At 46.7% G+C, this 20656-nt stretch overlaps 1 protein-coding gene across 2 annotated transcripts in view; it reads right to left on the bottom strand.

Moving 5' to 3' along the window:
* Nucleotides 1-20530, bottom strand: part of ubr2 (ubiquitin protein ligase E3 component n-recognin 2) — a 25149-nt gene extending 4619 nt beyond the window's left edge. Inside the window, exons 1-32 of one of the 2 annotated variants that reach the window (XM_053435805.1) lie at nt 20423-20530; nt 19163-19434; nt 18955-19033; nt 18451-18558; nt 18239-18369; nt 17894-18032; nt 16555-16617; nt 16180-16300; nt 15989-16096; nt 15790-15878; nt 15602-15700; nt 15302-15465; nt 14713-14812; nt 13723-13851; nt 13347-13530; nt 13206-13267; nt 13024-13134; nt 12664-12729; nt 12119-12235; nt 8180-8243; nt 6529-6653; nt 6378-6430; nt 5168-5270; nt 5038-5086; nt 4763-4917; nt 4585-4684; nt 4377-4486; nt 2743-2826; nt 2492-2673; nt 1492-1700; nt 1324-1417; nt 855-1016 (exon numbers count right to left, since the gene is read on the bottom strand). In XM_053435805.1, coding sequence (XP_053291780.1) covers nt 855-1016; nt 1324-1417; nt 1492-1700; nt 2492-2673; nt 2743-2826; nt 4377-4486; nt 4585-4684; nt 4763-4917; nt 5038-5086; nt 5168-5270; nt 6378-6430; nt 6529-6653; nt 8180-8243; nt 12119-12235; nt 12664-12729; nt 13024-13134; nt 13206-13267; nt 13347-13530; nt 13723-13851; nt 14713-14812; nt 15302-15465; nt 15602-15700; nt 15790-15878; nt 15989-16096; nt 16180-16300; nt 16555-16617; nt 17894-18032; nt 18239-18369; nt 18451-18558; nt 18955-19033; nt 19163-19434; nt 20423-20500 — 3710 coding nt within the window. In that variant the 5' untranslated portion in view covers nt 20501-20530. The remainder of the gene's footprint in view (nt 1-854; nt 1017-1323; nt 1418-1491; nt 1701-2491; nt 2674-2742; nt 2827-4376; nt 4487-4584; nt 4685-4762; nt 4918-5037; nt 5087-5167; nt 5271-6377; nt 6431-6528; nt 6654-8179; nt 8244-12118; nt 12236-12663; nt 12730-13023; nt 13135-13205; nt 13268-13346; nt 13531-13722; nt 13852-14712; nt 14813-15301; nt 15466-15601; nt 15701-15789; nt 15879-15988; nt 16097-16179; nt 16301-16554; nt 16618-17893; nt 18033-18238; nt 18370-18450; nt 18559-18954; nt 19034-19162; nt 19435-20422) is intronic. The other variant, XM_053435806.1, reaches the window with a different exon arrangement.
* Nucleotides 20531-20656: the final 126 nt, after the last annotated feature.

The following is a 20656-nucleotide window of genomic DNA, read 5'->3' as shown; positions in this document are numbered from 1 at the left end:
GTGTGTACCTGTGTTCAGGTGTGTGTACCTCTGTTCAGGTGTGTGTGTACCTGTGTTCAGATGTGTGTGTGTGTACCTGTGTTCAGGTGTGTGTGTGTGTACCTGTGTTCAGGTGTGTGTGTGTACCTGTGTTCAGGTGTGTGTAGCTGTGTTCGTGTGTGTGTACCTGTGTTCGTGTGTGTGTACCTGTGTTCAGGTGTGTGTACCTCTGTTCAGGTGTGTGTGTGTGTACCTGTGTTCAGATGTGTGTGTGTGTACCTGTGTTCAGATGTGTGTGTGTGTACCTGTGTTCAGGTGTGTGTGTGTGTACCTGTGTTCAGGTGTGTGTGTGTGTACCTGTGTTCAGGTGTGTGTGTGTACCTGTGTTCAGGTGTGTGTAGCTGTGTTCGTGTGTGTGTACCTGTGTTCGTGTGTGTGTACCTGTGTTCAGGTGTGTGTACCTCTGTTCAGGTGTGTGTGTGTGTACCTGTGTTCAGATGTGTGTGTGTGTACCTGTGTTCAGGTGTGTGTGTGTGTACCTGTGTTCAGGTGTGTGTGTGTAGCTGTGTTCAGGTGTGTGTGTACCTGTGTTCAGATGTGTGTGTGTGTACCTGTGTTCAGGTGTGTGTGTGTGTACCTGTGTTCAGGTGTGTGTGTAGCTGTGTTCAGGTGTGTGTGTGTGTAGCTGTGTTCAGATGTGTGTGTGTGTGTAGCTGTGTTCAGATGTGTGTGTAGCTGTGTTCAGGTGTGTGTGTGTACCTGTGTTCAGGTGTGTACCTGTGTTCAGATGTGTGTGTGTGTACCTCTGTTCAGGTGTGTGTGTGTGTACCTGTGTTCAGGTGTGTGTACCTGTGTTCAGGTGTGTGTGTGTGTACCTGTGTTCAGGTGTGTGTGTGTGGGGCAGCAGTGGGATCACAGTGTTGCTCAGACATTCACAGAGAGGACACAGGAATTCTCCATTTTCTACGTCGTAGCTGGTGTGACCTCGAAGACGCTGCTGACGTCTCTGCTCCTTCACCTGCACGGCCTCGAAGTACCTGCACACACACACACACACACACACACACACACACACACACACACACACACACACACACACACACACACACACACACACACACACACACACACACACACACACACACACACACACACACACATTGTTCAGCTCTCTTTCTCTCCCCTCAGATCAATACATGAAACACTGATCATACATTAAACATATCATCAGTTTATAGTTAGGGTTTGACATGTATCTATTTCCATGTGCACTTTGGACTAAAGTGGACCCATAATGTTCTGACCACACCTGTGTATGAGAACACAGGTGTGACAGTGACATACCTCTGCCAGCAGGTGGCATGCATGATGTGTCCACAGCTGGCTGTGTGGATCCCCAGGGACAGGTCCGGGTGCATGAACAGGGGGTCGTGTCGCTCTGGAAACATCCATCAATCAGTTAACCATGAATCTGACTGGCTGCTCTCCTGATGATGTCACTGTGAGGCTCACCTGGGTTGGGCAGGATGCGGCGGCGGTTTTTGGACAGAACAGTTGACCTCTGGATGAATGCAGCGAGCACCATGGCTCTGCCGTGACCTCTGACCTCCTGCTCCTCCTGACACAGGATACAGGTGACCAGCTGACGGGGCTCTGCTCCACCCACCCTCCTGGGACCAACACACACCTGAGAAACACAGGGGTGCTCCAGACTGGGGGCACTCGGAGGGGAGGGGGGGACAGTTGAATGTTCTGTCTCCTGTCAGAAAAACTTCAAACAGCAACAGATTTCCACACGTGTATATACAGATGTGTTCTAGGGCTTCACGATATTAAGAAAACCTGTGATATGCGATATCCTTGTTGAATATTGCAATGACGATGACTTGCAAAGTGCAAATGCACTGCAATGATGATAGATTTCTGATATATAGTGCAACCCTAATGTTTACAAATATATATAGTATATACATATACTATGTGTACATGTATATACACAGGCATATACATTTATATAAAGGTATACACATATACATATACATATACAAATGTAAACAGGTATATACAGATGTATACAAGTGTATACAACAAAGTATTCAGCACAATATGTACACAGATATTTGAGAGAAGAGGAATCGCACACACGCCTGTACATGCAAAAACATTTAATTAAGTGTACAACGTTTTTGTCGTGTGGACCTTCATCAGGGAAACAGTGAGACAAACACACAGGCTGCACCTCCATGAAAGTGGCCAATCAGAGAGAAGAAGGCTCTCACACTGTTGGTCTGCTTCTTCTCTCTGATTGGCCACTTCATGCTTGTCTCACCGTTTACCTGATGAAGTACAGGACAGTGTGTGCGACTCCTCTTCTCTCACCTGTATGTGCTCTTCCTCCTACATACCTGTCCATAATGTTTTTGGAAGGAGTTCATTGTTGTTGGGTGTAGTTGTACACAGGTATTTCATAGTGTATACAGGTACATGCAGGTGTACACGGGTCCGGGTCTACCTGCTGTCGGCAGCACTGGCACTAGACGCTTCCAGCTCCTCCAGACTTTGTTGGAAAAGTTCTTTGTTCTCGTTGATAAAGTGTTTCTGCATCTCGGACATCTGAGCCATGATCTTCTCTCTGCGGAGACGAGCCACCTCTGCCTTCCTCTTCCTCTCGGCCTTGTCTCTGTCCCTCAGCGTCTGCGGACACGACAGGTGTGTTCACCTGCTGCTGCAGCTCAGTGTAATTCAGGTGTTCTGGTACTTTACCTCCTCCGCTCCATGTCCACGACAGGTGCTGACTGTGGATGTGGACGCTGTTCGTTCTCTCATCGTTTTAATATTCGACACCATCTGGACACAAAAACAACACGTGAATGTCTTTAAGACCGAGACCTTGGGCCTCATCTATAACCGCTGGGTAGACATCTTTCAGAAGCCATTTCCAGACGGCACTTCTCGAGCAAGCATTGGGATCTAAAAAACAAACTTGACGAGAGAACGTTCGCATGGCAGCAAACTTCCAGACATGCGTCTGATCATTAGGAGACAGAGAAGTGGTGATGCAGACGTCAGGAGGTGAATTGGGCCTGGGGCCTCATTTATCAAATAAATGAAACGACTGAAATTAAAAGTGTACGTGTGCATAGAAGTAGAAAATGGCATACGCAAAAAAGACTCAGATTTATAGAACCTAATGAATATTAAATGATCTACATAGGTGAATATTTTAAAGTATTAATCCCACACAGACCTGTCAGCTATAAACCAGAGTGGTGTGGTGACAACTAGTCTTTGTACAGGGATGGTACTGTCGGGTTGGTCTTTGTAATACTGTGATACTGTGATAATGTAATACTGTGATACTGTGATACTGTGATAATGTGATACTGTGATACTGGACTCAGTTCAACACAAACATCACAGATCTATAGAATCGATATGCTGAGTCATCTTGAATCTTGAATCTAGAATCTCCATGAGACAGGAAACCATCACAGTCACTAAACACTTGTTTCCTCCTCATCCTTCTATCACAGTCTCCTCCCTCAGGGTCAGTGTTCCATCACTTCCACTTATTGATCAGTCTGGTGATCAGGTTATGGATCAGTTTGGTGATCAGGTTATTGATCAGTCTGGTGATCAGGTTATGGATCAGTTTGGTGATCAGGTTATGATCAGTCTGGTGATCAGGTTATTGATCAGTCTGGTGATCAGGTTATTGATCAGTCTGGTGATCAGGTTATGGATCAGTCTGGTGATCAGGTTATTGATCAGTCTGGTGATCAGGTTATGGATCAGTCTGGTGATCAGGTTATGGATCAGTCTGGTGATCAGGTTATTGATCAGTCTGGTGATCAGGTTATGGATCAGTCTGGTGATCAGGTTATTGATCAGTCTGGTGATCAGGTTATGGATCAGTCTGGTGATCAGGTTATTGATCAGTCTGGTGATCAGGTTATGGATCAGTCTGGTGATCAGGTTATGATCAGTCTGGTGATCAGGTTATGGATCAGTCTGGTGATCAGGTTATTGATCAGTCTGGTGATCAGGTTATGGATCAGTCTGGTGATCAGGTTATGATCAGTCTGGTGATCAGGTTATGGATCAGTCTGGTGATCAGGTTATGGATCAGTCTGGTGATCAGGTTATTGATCAGTCTGGTGATCAGGTTATGGATCAGTCTGGTGATCAGGTTATGATCAGTCTGGTGATCAGGTTATGGATCAGTCTGGTGATCAGGTTATTGATCAGTCTGGTGATCAGGTTATGGATCAGTCTGGTGATCAGGTTATTGATCAGTCTGGTGATCAGGTTATGGATCAGTCTGGTGATCAGGTTATGATCAGTCTGGTGATCAGGTTATTGATCTCATTGACCTGAATATTTAGGAAGATGTTTACCTTGATGATCCAGGTGATGATGTCTTTGTGAACCTCAAGGTGAGGAGCGTTCTGAAGAGTCTCCAACAAGGCAAGGACACTTCCTGTCGGACTAGGAGCTTCACCTGGACCTAGACGCACAGACACACATAGAAGTAGAGTGTGTGACTTTGGCCTTCAATTGTGTAACGATGTGTGTTGTTGGATTGTTGTGTAGTTGTGTACTGACGTGAGATCTTGCAGGTGTAGTTGAAGGTGACATCATCATCTCCTTTGTTTTCTAACTGCTGCTGCTCCTCCAGTAGAGCCATGGCCACCAGGTGGAGCACCTGTACACTCATTATTTAGTTAATACAGTAATCTAAACATCATGCTCCCCACACACACCCACACACTCTTTCTCTTACCCTCTGTAGCATTGACTCGGTCCAGCTCCCCCCACTTGGCTCCACAGCCCACTGCAGCACAGCGCCCTCTACAGCCAACAAGACGTCACACTGCAGGACGTTAACGAGACTCGCAAAGAGAGGACAGAGAGGGGGGGGAAGTGGGGGAGGCAGGGCTGCACAACACACACACAGTGTGGTATTGATGTGACATGTTGATAACTGATAATTCACATTCTTCATTAGTTGACGTGATGATGTCACAATGGATCAGTGACATCATTAGGTGTGTTTACCTGTGTCCTCTCCTTTCTGTCTCCTCAGTTTCCTCTGAGCCTCCTCAGCCTGGAACACACATCACACATGGTTACCACAGCAGCACACAGATCAATGCCTCGCAGATCAATACAGTGATCAGCTGTGTACCTTGGACTGATCAGCTCTGCTGTAGTGATGAAAGTAAAGGTTGAAGTTTTTGTTCCACTCGGGACAGAGTTCATACAAACCACGACCTGTTACACCTGGTTTCCTGTAGCAGTACAGACACAAACTGTCAGTACAGACACCTAATACACACACTGTCAGTACAGACACACAATACACACACCGTCAGTGCAGACACTAGAGGTGTGCACCTTCACTAGGCTGACGACTCAATGCACAACGAGTCATCTATATGTATTTCAATGTATCACATCACAATTTTCTGTTACTGCACGTGGCTGCTTTTTCATCAGTTAATAAAATCAGTGAGATATGAACTCCCTTTCTATTTAGAAAGTGCTCTAAAAAGTATTATAGACTGTAACTGGTATTAAGAGTGTGCCATAATTTACAAAACAAGGTTATCAATGGATGACTACAACAGTGAGTCTATGAAAGTGGTCAGTTCTCTCCTCTCTGATTTCATTCATTCAGTTTAGACTTGTGTGCTGCGCCTAAAGGACTCGGATTATAGCCTTTAATGTATCAAGGTGGCACCAACTGCCCCCCCTTAGCAGCACCACTGCACGGAGGCCCTTTACTCTGCTGGTCCACATGTGACTCTGCTCCTCTGACGTTTTCTAATCATCACACTTAGAACTGATCTTTATAAAAACTTGATGAATTCATGTTTATGTTCCTAGATAAACAGGAAGTCGCTTCTTCTGCAACAGTGAAGTTAAAACCTGATGTGCTGACTGTGCAGGTCACGTTCCGTCCGGTGTTGTGTAGCAGGTTTAAACATGTGTCTTATAATCTCTAGAGCAAATAGACAAAGTAAACGTTAGTCCTGTACCTGTCCTGATAACTTGTGATTAGTGATGGTGTTTATTGTTAAAGTGTAAATTGAGCGCAGGTCAGATGAGGAAACAGACTCTGACAGACACTAGATTACAGACTGGATCTTTAACGAGTGTCTGTGCTGATCCTGAAGCAGCGCTGGATATAATATTCAGCGGCCGGACAAAGCTTAAACAATGTACGTAACGGAAAATATGAATTGATTATTGCGGTGCAGAGTTGTCCACGTCTGCAACCTGATGCATTTGAGAAATTCAACACCTCTAGCAGACACACACTGTCAGTGCAGACACACAATAGACACACACACTGTCCATACAGACACACAACACACACTGTGAAAAGAACTAACTTGAAAGAAGCGACGCTGTCGATGACTCCCTCCAGACCTGTCTCCTTATTACCCTGTAACACAGAGAGGTAGACAGACAGATGCAGACTGGTACAGACAGACAGGTAGACAGGCACAGACAGGTAGACAGACAGCTACACAGGTGTCTCACGTTCTCAGGTAGAGCCTTCACCAGCTCACTGTGAGACATCGGTTTGATCGACAGCTGGTGGATGATTTCTCTTCTGACCTCATCGATGGGTTCCACTTGTCCCACACCTGCCACATAGCGCTCACCTGTACAACAGTCAGAGACACACATGATCATCAACTGTACAACAATCACACACCTGAACCACAGTCACACACCTGATCATCACCTGTACCACAGTCAGAGACACACATGATCATCACCTGTACCACAGTCACACACCTGATCATCACCTGTACAACAGTCAGAGACACACATGATCATCACCTGTACAACAGTCACACACATGATCATCACCTGTACAACAGTCACACACCTGATCATCACCTGTACCACAGTCACACACATGATCATCACCTGTACAACAGTCACACACATGATCATCACCTGTACAACAGTCACACACCTGATCATCACCTGTACCACAGTCACACACATGATCATCACCTGTACAACAGTCACACACCTGATCATCACCTGTGCCACAGTCACACACATGATCATCAACTGTACAACAGTCAGAGACACACATGATCATCACCTGTACAACAGTCACACACCTGATCATCACCTGTACCACAGTCACACACATGATCATCACCTGTACAACAGTCACACACCTGATCATCACCTGTACAACAGTCAGAGACACACATGATCATCACCTGTACCACAGTCACACACCTGATCATCACCTGTACAACAGTCAGAGACACACATGATCATCACCTGTACAACAGTCACACACATGATCATCACCTGTACAACAGTCAGAGACACACATGATCATCACCTGTACAACAGTCACACACATGATCATCACCTGTACAACAGTCACACACCTGATCATCACCTGTACCACAGTCACACACATGATCATCACCTGTACAACAGTCACACACCTGATCATCACCTGTACCACAGTCACACACATGATCATCAACTGTACAACAGTCAGAGACACACATGATCATCACCTGTACAACAGTCACACACCTGATCATCACCTGTACCACAGTCACACACATGATCATCACCTGTACAACAGTCACACACCTGATCATCACCTGTACCACAGTCACACACATGATCATCACCTGTACAACAGTCACACACCTGATCATCACCTGTACAACAGTCAGAGACACACATGATCATCACCTGTACCACAGTCACACACCTGATCATCACCTGTACAACAGTCAGAGACACACATGATCATCACCTGTACAACAGTCACACACATGATCATCACCTGTACAACAGTCAGAGACACACATGATCATCACCTGTACAACAGTCACACACATGATCATCACCTGTACAACAGTCACACACCTGATCATCACCTGTACCACAGTCACACACATGATCATCACCTGTACAACAGTCACACACCTGATCATCACCTGTACCACAGTCACACACATGATCATCAACTGTACAACAGTCAGAGACACACATGATCATCACCTGTACAACAGTCACACACCTGATCATCACCTGTACCACAGTCACACACATGATCATCACCTGTACAACAGTCACACACCTGATCATCACCTGTACCACAGTCACACACATGAACACGTAACCTGAACAGACGACTCACCGACGACCATGATGATGAGATGAAGCATCTCCTCAATCAGAGTGTTGTTCAGCTGGACCACGTCCTGTGAAATAGACAGAGCTCATTCAACACTCGACTGACGCTACTGACACCTGTGATCTGTTTCACTACCTGACGTCTGTGGGCGTCAGTAGTTTCAGTACTGACCTTGTTGGCCTCTCTGTTTCACTATCTGACGTCTGTTGGTGTCAGTGGTGTCAGTACTGACCTTGCTAGCCTCTCTGTTTCACTATCTGACGTCTGTGGGCGTCAGTAGTTTCAGTACTGACCTTGCTAGCCTCTCTGTTTCACTACCTGACGTCTGTGGGCGTCAGTAGTTTCAGTACTGACCTTGTTGGCCTCTCTGTTTCACTATCTGACGTCTGTTGGTGTCAGTGGTGTCAGTACTGACCTTGCTAGCCTCTCTGTTTCACTATCTGACGTCTGTGGGCGTCAGTAGTCTCAGTACTGACCTTGTTGGCCTCTGTTTCACTACCTGACGTCTTTGGGCGTCAGTAGTTTCAGTACTGACCTTGTTGGCCTCTCTGTTTCACTATCTGACGTCTGTTGGTGTCAGTAGTTTCAGTACTGACCTTGTTGGCCTCTCTGTTTCACTACCTGACGTCTGTTGGTGTCAGTGGTGTCAGTACTGACCTTGTTGGCCTCTCTGTTTCACTATCTGACGTCTGTGGGCATCAGTAGTTTCAGTACTGACCTTGTTGGCCTCTCTGTTTCACTATCTGTCGTCTGTTGGTGTCAGTGGTTTCAGTACTGACCTTGTTGGCCTCTCTGTTTCACTACCTGACTTCTTTGGGCGTCAGTAGTTTCAGAACTGACCTTGTTGGCCTCTCTGTTTCACTACCTGACGTCTGTTGGTGTCAGTACTGACCTTGCTAGCCTCTCTGTTTCACTATCTGACGTCTGTGGGCGTCAGTAGTTTCAGTACTGACCTTGCTAGCCTCTCTGTTTCACTACCTGACGTCTGTGGGCGTCAGTAGTTTCAGTACTGACCTTGTTGGCCTCTCTGTTTCACTATCTGACGTCTGTTGGTGTCAGTAGTTTCAGTACTGACCTTGCTTGCCTCTCTGTTTCACTATCTGACGTCTGTTGGTGTCAGTGGTGTCAGTACTGACCTTGCTAGCCTCTCTGTTTCACTATCTGACGTCTGTGGGCGTCAGTAGTTTCAGTACTGACCTTGCTAGCCTCTCTGTTTCACTACCTGACGTCTGTGGGCGTCAGTAGTTTCAGTACTGACCTTGTTGGCCTCTCTGTTTCACTATCTGACGTCTGTTGGTGTCAGTGGTGTCAGTACTGACCTTGCTGGCCTCTCTGTTTCACTATCTGACGTCTGTGGGCATCAGTAGTTTCAGTACTGACCTTGCTAGCCTCTCTGTTTCACTACCTGACGTCTGTGGGCGTCAGTAGTTTCAGTACTGACCTTGTTGGCCTCTCTGTTTCACTATCTGACGTCTGTTGGTGTCAGTGGTGTCAGTGGTGTCAGTACTGACCTTGCTAGCCTCTCTGTTTCACTATCTGACGTCTGTGGGCGTCAGTAGTTTCAGTACTGACCTTGTTGGCCTCTCTGTTTCACTATCTGACGTCTGTTGGTGTCAGTGGTGTCAGTACTGACCTTGCTAGCCTCTCTGTTTCACTACCTGACGTCTGTGGGCGTCAGTAGTTTCAGTACTGACCTTGTTGGCCTCTCTGTTTCACTATCTGACGTCTGTTGGTGTCAGTGGTGTCAGTACTGACCTTGCTAGCCTCTCTGTTTCACTATCTGACGTCTGTGGGCGTCAGTAGTTTCAGTACTGACCTTGCTAGCCTCTCTGTTTCACTACCTGACGTCTGTGGGCGTCAGTAGTTTCAGTACTGACCTTGTTGGCCTCTCTGTTTCACTATCTGACGTCTGTTGGTGTCAGTGGTGTCAGTACTGACCTTGCTAGCCTCTCTGTTTCACTATCTGACGTCTGTGGGCGTCAGTAGTTTCAGTACTGACCTTGTTGGCCTCTCTGTTTCACTATCTGACGTCTGTGGGCGTCAGTAGTTTCAGTACTGACCTTGTTGGCCTCTCTGTTTCACTACCTGACGTCTTTGGGCGTCAGTAGTTTCAGTACTGACCTTGTTGGCCTCTCTGTTTCACTATCTGACGTCTGTTGGTGTCAGTAGTTTCAGTACTGACCTTGTTGGCCTCTCTGTTTCACTACCTGACGTCTGTTGGTGTCAGTGGTGTCAGTACTGACCTTGTTGGCCTCTCTGTTTCACTATCTGACGTCTGTGGGCATCAGTAGTTTCAGTACTGACCTTGTTGGCCTCTCTGTTTCACTATCTGTCGTCTGTTGGTGTCAGTGGTTTCAGTACTGACCTTGTTGGCCTCTCTGTTTCACTACCTGACGTCTTTGGGCGTCAGTAGTTTCAGAACTGACCTTGTTGGCCTCTCTGTATCACTACCTGACGTCTGTTGGTGTCAGTACTGACCTTGCTAGCCTCTCTGTTTCACTATCTGACGTCTGTGGGCGTCAGTAGTTTCAGTACTGACCTTGCTAGCCTCTCTGTTTCACTACCTGACGTCTGTGGGCGTCAGTAGTTTCAGTACTGACCTTGTTGGCCTCTCTGTTTCACTATCTGACGTCTGTTGGTGTCAGTAGTTTCAGTACTGACCTCGCTTGCCTCTCTGTTTCACTATCTGACGTCTGTTGGTGTCAGTGGTGTCAGTACTGACCTTGCTAGCCTCTCTGTTTCACTATCTGACGTCTGTGGGCGTCAGTAGTTTCAGTACTGACCTTGCTAGCCTCTCTGTTTCACTACCTGACGTCTGTGGGCGTCAGTAGTTTCAGTACTGACCTTGTTGGCCTCTCTGTTTCACTACCTGACGTCTGTTGGTGTCAGTAGTTTCAGTACTGACCTTGCTAGCCTCTCTGTTTCACTATCTGACGTCTGTGGGCGTCAGTAGTTTCAGTACTGACCTTGTTGGCCTCTCTGTTTCACTACCTGACTTCTTTGGGCGTCAGTAGTTTCAGTACTGACCTTGTTGGCCTCTCTGTTTCACTATCTGTCGTCTGTTGGTGTCAGTAGTTTCAGTACTGACCTTGTTGGCCTCTCTGTTTCACTACCTGACGTCTTTGGGCGTCAGTAGTTTCGGTACTGACCTTGTTGGCCTCTCTGTTTCACTATCTGACGTCTGTTGGTGTCAGTAGTTTCAGTACTGACCTTGTTGGCCTCTCTGTTTCACTACCTGACGTCTGTTGGTGTCAGTGGTGTCAGTACTGACCTTGTTGGCCTCTCTGTTTCACTATCTGTCGTCTGTTGGTGTCAGTGGTGTCAGTACTGACCTTGCTGGCCTCTCTGTTTCACTACCTGACGTCTGTTGGTGTCAGTAGTTTCAGTACTGACCTTGTTGGCCTCTCTGTTTCACTATCTGTCGTCTGTTGGTGTCAGTGGTGTCAGTACTGACCTTGCTGGCCTCTCTGTTTCACTATCTGACGTCTGTTGGTGTCAGTAGTTTCAGTACTGACCTTGTTGGCCTCTCTGTTTCACTACCTGACGTCTGTTGGTGTCAGTGGTGTCAGTACTGACCTTGTTGGCCTCTCTGTTTCACTACCTGACGTCTTTGGGCGTCAGTAGTTTCAGTACTGACCTTGCTGGCCTCTCTGTTTCACTACCTGACGTCTGTTGGTGTCAGTAGTTTCAGTACTGACCTTGTTGGCCTCTCTGTTTCACTACCTGACGTCTGTTGGTGTCAGTAGTTTCAGTACTGACCTTGTTGGCCTCTCTGTTTCACTACCTGACGTCTGTTGGTGTCAGTGGTGTCAGTACTGACCTTGTTGGCCTCTCTGTTTCACTACCTGACGTCTTTGGGCGTCAGTAGTTTCAGTACTGACCTTGTTGGCCTCTCTGTTTCACTATCTGACGTCTGTTGGTGTCAGTAGTTTCAGTACTGACCTTGTTGGCCTCTCTGTATCTCTGCCTGACGTCTGTGGAGCTGAAGATGTGAAACAGTTCAAATCGACTCAGAACCATCATCAGGAAGTGGTTTGGATCCATCATGGACGCCCCCGTCTGGAGAAACAAATAGAAACACTGTATCAGTGATGTCAGAAGTTGTCAGACACTGTCCATGGCTGTCAGTAGTGGTCAGTAGTGGTCAGTAGTGGTCAGTTAAAACAATCAATCACATGTTATTTGTCTCACAGATGTTAAAAGGATCAACTTCCTGTTCTTAACTCAACACGAGTCAAACAGAAACTTATTGATCAGTGATGAAGCTCAGTCCCATGTGAGGATCCTCTCCCAGGACACACACATGCTGATGGAACTGAACACATCAACACAACAACAACAACACAACAGGATTCACTACATGAGAAGAACCAGTTTGTAACTTAAAGTGTTTCTACATCATGTGTGATGGAGATGAAGCAGCAGCAATGACAAAAGAAATGTTGTTGTCAGTCTTTTAAGCTGTTGTCAGTTGTGTGTGTCTGTACCTGCAGCATGATGACGTCCTTGTCGAACATCTCCACTCTACACTTGACGTTGTGATAATAATAAATCTGAAAAACAAACACGCTTCAGTCTGACATGGTGTCGTCATGGTAAGATAAAGAAACAGTGCCCCCTGCAGGTCAGCTCGAGGCGTGCATCAACTTGAGGGGCCATCTAGGCGTTCAGCTTCTTGCCCAAGGACACTTTGGCATGCAGACGGAAAGGGAGGATTGAACCACCCACCTTCGACCCATCAGCCACAGGACAGTGACTCATGACCTTAACCTCCATGAGTTCAGAGAAGGCGTGTTCACACCATGTGACCAATCACAAACAGCTGTTTGGTTCAGGTGTGGACTCACCTGGTTGATCAGGGAGAAGCCATTCCTCCTCCACATCCCAGCATGCACCTGGGCACAGAGCACCAGGCAGCGGAGGGGGAGTTCAATTAGGAGGGGGGGGCTGAGTTCACCCTGAGGACACACACAAACAAACATAAATAATAATAATATAAGTCCAGTGGGTTTCATTGTGTGTTACTCACCAATGGGAGCTGTTCAGGGGCTCGAGAGGCGACTTCTGTTCTACTGAGGAGAACATGGAGACCTGAGGGGTCAGAGGTCAGAGGTCACTGATGACATCACACTATGACTTTGTGTCTGCATCTGTTTGAGTGTGTGTGTACCTGCCAGCAGCCTGCAAACAGGCAGGTGTATGGACACCTTGTCTTGAGACACCTGGTACCTGAACGTCTCCACACTGTGTCCACAAAAACTTAAGCGGATTGGCTGTTCACCGTCAGGAAGACTGTTGTGACACTGACTGAGAGCACTCACACACTTCCTGTACGCCTCGACCAGCACGTGCTCCTGACACACAAACACACACACAAACGTTTAACATCCATCTTCTTCTTCTTAAAGCAGCATCATTCACAATTGACTTAGTTTCATTGTGTTGTTGTAATGTTATATACATTTTTGTATGTGTTGAATATGCTGTTGTTTGTATTGTTATGTTGTATATGTTGTGTTGTTGCATGTGTTGTTGTTTAGACGTACATCACTGCAGCACCACTCTTGTATCATTGTGATGACGTGAGTCAGTTTCATCTGAAGTGTAAACGCTGCCTCCCACTCAGGCTCCATCTCAATGTGTTGGCCGACCTGTCTCACCACTGGGTCCATACCCTGAGAGACAGACAGGTTCAGAGATATGAGAGAGAGAGAGAGAGAGAGAGAGGTTCAGAGATCAGAGATCAAAGAGAGAGAGAGAGAGGTTCAGAGATCAGAGATCAGATAGAGAGAGAGAGAGAAAGAAAGAGAGAGGGAGAGAGAGAGGTTCAGAGATATGATAGAGAGAGAGAGAAAGAAAGAGAGAGGGAGAGAGAGAAAGAAAGAGAGAGGGAGAGAGAAAAAGAAACAGAGAGAGGGAGAGGGAGAGGGAGAGAGAGAGGTTCAGAGATCAGATAGAGAGAGAGAGAAAGAAAGAGAGAGGGTGAGAGAGAGGTTCAGAGATCAGAGATCAAAGAGAGAGAGAGAGAGCGAGAGAGAGAGAGGTTCAGAGATCAGAGATCAGATAGAGAGAGAGAGAGAAAGAAAGAGAGAGGTTCAGAGATATGATAGAGAGAGAGAGAAAGAAAGAGAGAGGGAGAGAGAGAAAGAAAGAGAGAGGGAGAGAGAGAAAGAAACAGAGAGAGGGAGAGGGAGAGGGAGAGGGAGAGAGAGAGGTTCAGAGATCAGATAGAGAGAGAGAGAAAGAAAGAGAGAGGGAGAGAGAGAAAGAAAGAGAGAGAGGTTCAGAGATCAGAGATCAGAGAGAGAGAAAGAAAGAGAGAGGGAGAGAGAGAAAGAAAGAGAGAGAGGTTCAGAGATCAGAGATCAAAGAGAGAGAGAGAGAGAGAGAAAGAGAGAAAGAAAGAGAGAGAGAGAGAGACTGAAAGAAAGAAAGAGAGAGAGAGAGAGAGAGAGAGAGAGAGAGAGAGAGGGAGGGAGAGAAAGAGAGAGAGAGAGGGAGAGACAGACAGGTGGCTGTGCCTGTCTCACTCTCACCTGCATACACTTGAGCAGATCCAGAAAAGAATCGAAACCTTCGAGAAACTTCTGTCGGAGCTGATGGGACCAATCAGAGGGAGGCGTGATCAACACGTACCTGAGAACACACACAGAGACACACACATAGATAAACAACACAGATACACAATGACACAACAAAATAGTCATGAGACAGAAAACTGGATATAGTGATCAACTGCTTATATGAATCATTAAACTTGGGTCAGAATCGTTACTCTACAAGTGCTGTTTAAGTAATTTGGTTATAGTTAGGGATGCACCGATATGGAAATTCTTGGCCTATACCGATATTTGTTTATTTTGTTGTTATTCATTCACCCTTTTGTGCATGGAAAATAATTAAATCATTATTTAAAAAGCACTATTTAAAATTATTTCAGCTCTTATCGTTTAATGAGCACAAATTCAATCAGATTTATGAAACAATCTTTAGTTTAACTAAACTTTATTTAAAGGAGACATATTATGATTATGACATATCAGATTGACCCGTCTGGAGTGTCTGATCACGTGTGTGTGTGTGAGTGTATAACCGGTGAATACTGGTTATACACCTGCTTCTTACTTGAGGTCACCTATGAGGCTCTGGACTCGTCCGAACTTGAACGCCTGCTGAGCCGTGTACCGGTCGAACTGGAACCGACCCTGAAGATCTCTGTGACGCAGGTGATCCACAAACGTCCTGACGATGGTCGTCATCAAGTTCTGCTCCGTCATCAACATCCGAGCCTGCCGCACACACACACACACACACAGACACACACACACACACACACACACAGGGGGCGCTCAGATGATTCTACATAATAATAATTATAACTGTAGCGTGGATGTTTACCAGCAGGGGGGGCTCTGATGTACCCACCATTGTGGGGACCGTGAACAGTTGGACTGACAGTGACGTCACCGACACAACTCGCTCATGATCGTCCTCCATGAAATCTGTCTGCAGCCGTCTGTAGTTCTACAGGGTCAGAGGTCAAGTGAGGGTCAGAGCAGCTGTGCACTGATCAGCTGTGCACTGATCAGCTGTGCACTGATCAGCTGTGTTACCTTGGAGAATTGAATGGCAAACATCTTCTTGTACTTTAGATCCATGAGGAGAGAGTTCATCAGCAGCTGGTGGTAGATGTTCCTCGCTCCTACACACAGAAGTTGTCTCACTCAAAAGTCGAGTCTTCAACCTTCAGATGACTCTGATCACACATCGATATGTTTTCAATCTGAGGACCTTCAGTGGATGTGTGTTTACCTTTCCACATCTTTGAGTCGTTGAGCATCAGTCTGTCGACCAGTGACGAGTTCTCTCCTTCTGGACTGTTCTGCAGACCAACTTGACACAGAATCCTCCTCAGGCCGTCTGACACACATGAGCACACTCGTCACAAGCAGCCCAGGTGACACACACTCAGAGGAATGATGGGTAATGAAGTGCAGACATACCAGAGTACTGAATGATCTGTCCCAACCAGCCGAGAGCCTTCAGAGCGAAACACTGATGAGCGACAACAGACGAGTGCATCACTTGAACCCGGAGAGGCTTGGACTGACGGCTGGTGTTCCTCTGGGAGGGATCAATACACAGCTGATCAATATGAGCCAAGCTTGAGATACAGAGAGAGGGAAGTCTAGAGGGGCTGAATGACTGAATGTATATAATATATAATTAGATACTTTCATTGATCAGATCCTTACATGAACAAGATCAAATTACACATCACCCCAAAAAGAAACAATGGACTCATCCAATCACAGACAATACATTCATCCACTCGCCCAACTCTAACACTGTTAAGATCGATACGGACCGTTACTCACCACAATAACAGACTTGGCCTGTTCACAGAACTGAAGGTCCCCATAACGAACTGACTTCCTGCCCTGTACACACAGACAACACACACATACACACACACACTTAGTTTCTAGAGCTTTTACATGTTTCGTGTGTCAAAATAAACAAATTAAATCAATTAAACATCATTGGGGGTGGCTGTGGCTGAGGGGTAGAGCGGTCCTCCCCCAACCTGAAGATCGGCAGTTCGATCCCCAGTCTGCCCCATCTGCATGCCAGAGTGTCCTTGGGCAAGACCCTGAATGGCCCCTCATAGAAGAACACAGTGCTGCTAATGGATGCACTGTATGAATGTGTGTGTGAATCGGTGATTGTAAAACTGTTCTGTAAAGAGCTTTGAGTCAGAGAGACTGTTGTGCACTTTATATGTTTCACCGTGGGAGAGTGGGAAACGTCCTACGATTCCTTGTATGTCTTGAACATGTGAAGAAATTGACAATAAAGCCTCTTTATCCTTATTTAGAGGAGAGCTTTAAATACAAAACCATTAACCATTGGGTGAAGGAAGCTCGGCTCTAGTCCTGGAGGTTTTGATCAAAGCGAGTAAGACACAGCTTCACTGACAAATTCATGAAATCCGTTGGCATACTGAAGACTGGTTTGTGAACCACTCCGAGAAAAGCAACAAGAGGCAGAACTGTGAGAAAGAGCAGGAAGTTATATGATCATGGATCATCACACGGGTTCCCTTCCTTTTACTGCTCGGTTCTGTTGTGCCCGGGAATGAAGTCGTTCCGCCACACAACCGCAGCCAGTGGTGCCCGAGCAGAACCCTCACACATCTGGATTTCTTGAGATTCCGTGTTCATCGTGATGGTGGTGAACGCTGAGCAGTGTGCTGATGTTAAGTGATGAAGCTGCAGACTTTCACCTGTGGGCTGTTGGGGGCGTGTTATGTTCTCTGGGTGAAGATGGAGAACTGATTATTCATTTCTAATGAGAGACTCTATTGACTTTGGTGTTTTGTGTTTCCCCTTTGTTTTTATTTATTTTGTTTGAGGGATGATGTGTCAAAAGCTTTTTTCTCTCTGGTAATGGTTCAATGGAGACTCCTCTTCTCCTCTGACGGTCCTCCCCCTCTCCATCTCTGACTAAAATGACGAGATTGTTTACATACATGTTTGGATTGTCAGTAATTTAAATACCAGATTTATCACAGTTTTTTGCCGTCTGTAATTCGTATATTCGCGCACGTCGATATCACAACGTCGATATATCGTGCAGCCCTATTTATCACTGATGACGATAATAAAAATGGGGAAGATGAGGATGATGAGGATGATGAAGACAAGCAGTACTCACGTCTCGGTCCACAGTGGTGGCGAAGCTCACAGCCTCTTTCTGGCTGCAGTTGACAGCTTTCTGTAGCGTGTAGATCACCTGTTCATACGTGTGGACTTCATCATTAAACAACATGCAGAGGTACGAGTCCGACCGCTCCCTGTACACACAGTACAAAGACACAGGAAGTATAAGCACACAAAAAGTACCCAAAGAGTACACATGCATGATAAACACAATATACACACAGTACACACATATAGAGGGAGTATCAGTACATAAACAAATCAGATAACGTTAAGTTTATTTCAATAATGTGTAATGATGTGTTGTAGATTGTGTGTGGGTTCAGGTGTGTGTGCGTACGGCGGCTCCAGTCCTGCAGGTAGCTCGTCCTCACGTTCCCAGGTCAGGAGGTCAACTGCGTACTTCAGGATGATGGAGAAGATGCTGTAAGCACGGGCGACCATGTCCACAGGAATCTGAGCTACAGGATCCTGAGAGGACAAACAGTTCAGTGAGAGACAGCACATAGACACAGACAGGTCCTGGCAGGTAGGGACAGACAGCTGTCTCACCTCCTCAGTGTGTCTCTCTGCCGGTGTGTGTTTGTTACAATAGGGACTCGTCTTCCAGGCTTCATCATCTCCACAGTCACAGAAACCCCCACCTCCTGATGTTGTCATCTATACACACAGAACCAACACATTACTTCCTGTCCCTGCTTGTTGTTGTGAACGAGTCAGAGCAGAGAGCGTCTGCTGCATCATGGGTAAAAAACTAACTGAGGAGAACATCTGGATCCAACTCTCCAGAGATCCTCCAGAGGTCATGGCTGAAAACACGATAATACTGATAATCATGAAATGTTGTTCACTAAAAACGTGACGTCATACCGCTTCATCTCTAGAACACAGTGTGTTTGTGTACTTATACAGTGTGTATTGGTACAGAGTGTGTGAGTGTGAGTCATGTGATGGCGTCACCTGCAGAAGACAGTGGACTTCCTGTCCTGTCAGAAGCAGCACTTTCAGTGCAGTAACTGTGTGTGTGTGTGTGTGTGTGTGTGTGTGTGTACTCACTCTGTATCTATGCTCTTTGTGAACACTTCCCAGGAAACACTGCATGCACAGAACACATGTTGGATCAGCTGCACACTCCCTAAACACACACACACAGACACACATGTTTGACATGAATGACAGTGTAAGTTTCTTTTAAACAATGTGTTCATTGAGCTTTTCATTTTTACAGGAAGAAACCATCCCACAACGACAGCGTGTGTTTTACCTGCAGGAGTAGGTGGGCTCTCCCACCTTGAACACGTGACCACACAGCGCTGACGGCCGGTTGTTCTCCTGCAGCCGTGCGAGGCCGGCTGCAGGCTCCTCCCCCAACATGAACCACTCCAGGGGAGCCAGGAGGAGGAGCTGACAGGCAAGCTCCTCCCTCTGCTCCTCCCGGCTGCTGCCCCCGCTCGCACCAAGGCAAAGGATTCTGGGAACATACATGGCCAGGTGACGGTACACCTCCGTCTGCAGGTCGGACACCGCCAGCCAGCGCTGAGGACAGAGAGGTGGACATATAAATATGTGAATTATTACTAGTTAACTTCCTGGTGTCTATCTGGATTCTGTCTATCTGTAGTATCACCATCTTTGGACTGGTTACTGGTTTGACCGGTGGATAACCAGTGATTAAATGGTGAACAACCGGTGTGTGACTAGTGAGTAACTACGATTGCAGCAGGACTGCTTGATATATAGTACACAGGACATCTGTTGACTGGTGTCCGTCCTGGGAGACGGGTCCTCACACGTGTCTCTGAGGTTTCTACCTTCACCTGTTGAGGGTTTCAGTTTGACTTGTTGAAGAACAGAGGACGTCTCACCTTGTTGAAGACCAGGAGACAAACTGGGATCTGTGAATATGAGACTCTACAAATAAAGTTTGATTGATTGATTGATAACCAGAGAGTGACTGGTGAGTGACCGTTGAGTGACTGGTGAGTAACTGGGCAGTGACCAGTGAGTGACCGGTGAGTGACCAGTGAGTAACTAGGCAGTGACCGGTGAGTGACTGGTGAATAACTGGGCAGTTACCAGTGAGTGACCGGTGAGTTACCGGGCAGTGACCAGTGAGTAACTGGGCAGTCGGTGAGTGACTGGTGAGTAACTGGTAAATAACTGGGCAGTAACCAGTGAGTGACTGGTGAGTAACTGCGCAGTGACCAGTGAGTGACTGGTGAGTTACTCAGCAGCGACCGGTGAGTAACCGGTGAGTAGCCGGTGAGTAGCCGGTGAGTAGCCGGTGAGTAACCGGTGAGTAACCGGTGAGTAACCGGTGAGTAGCCGGTGAGTAACCGGTGAGTAACCGGGCAGTGTTTATGAAGTTGCAACATCCAGACGGTGAACACGTCCCTCCCCGCAGCTAGCATTAGCATTAGCTCGACGTAGAGCTGTGACCTTTAAGTCTCGCGCTGAGCAACTGACAGACACTGACCGGACACACGTGACGTCAGCAGCACCTACAGCACGAGTAGCTTCTTACCGATGACGTGTCTTTGGCGGAGAAATTAACGAACTCCGGGTCCGTCGGTGGATCTCTGTCCGTCTGAGCAGCCGCCATCTTTACTCCTCCTGCTTACAGATCGTCCACCGGAACAGGAAACTGTCAACACCTGAGGGGGCGGGGCCTTTTGGCATTTCATTTCTCCCCGAGTAAAAAAATGTTTATCATAATATAATATTATCATACTCTGAATAATACAATGTGTATTTAATT

This window comes from Pleuronectes platessa, chromosome 12 (genome assembly GCF_947347685.1).
Source record: "Pleuronectes platessa chromosome 12, fPlePla1.1, whole genome shotgun sequence".
NCBI classification, from domain to species: domain Eukaryota; kingdom Metazoa; phylum Chordata; class Actinopteri; order Pleuronectiformes; family Pleuronectidae; genus Pleuronectes; species Pleuronectes platessa.
This window is presented reverse-complemented; position numbering and strand designations above follow the sequence as displayed.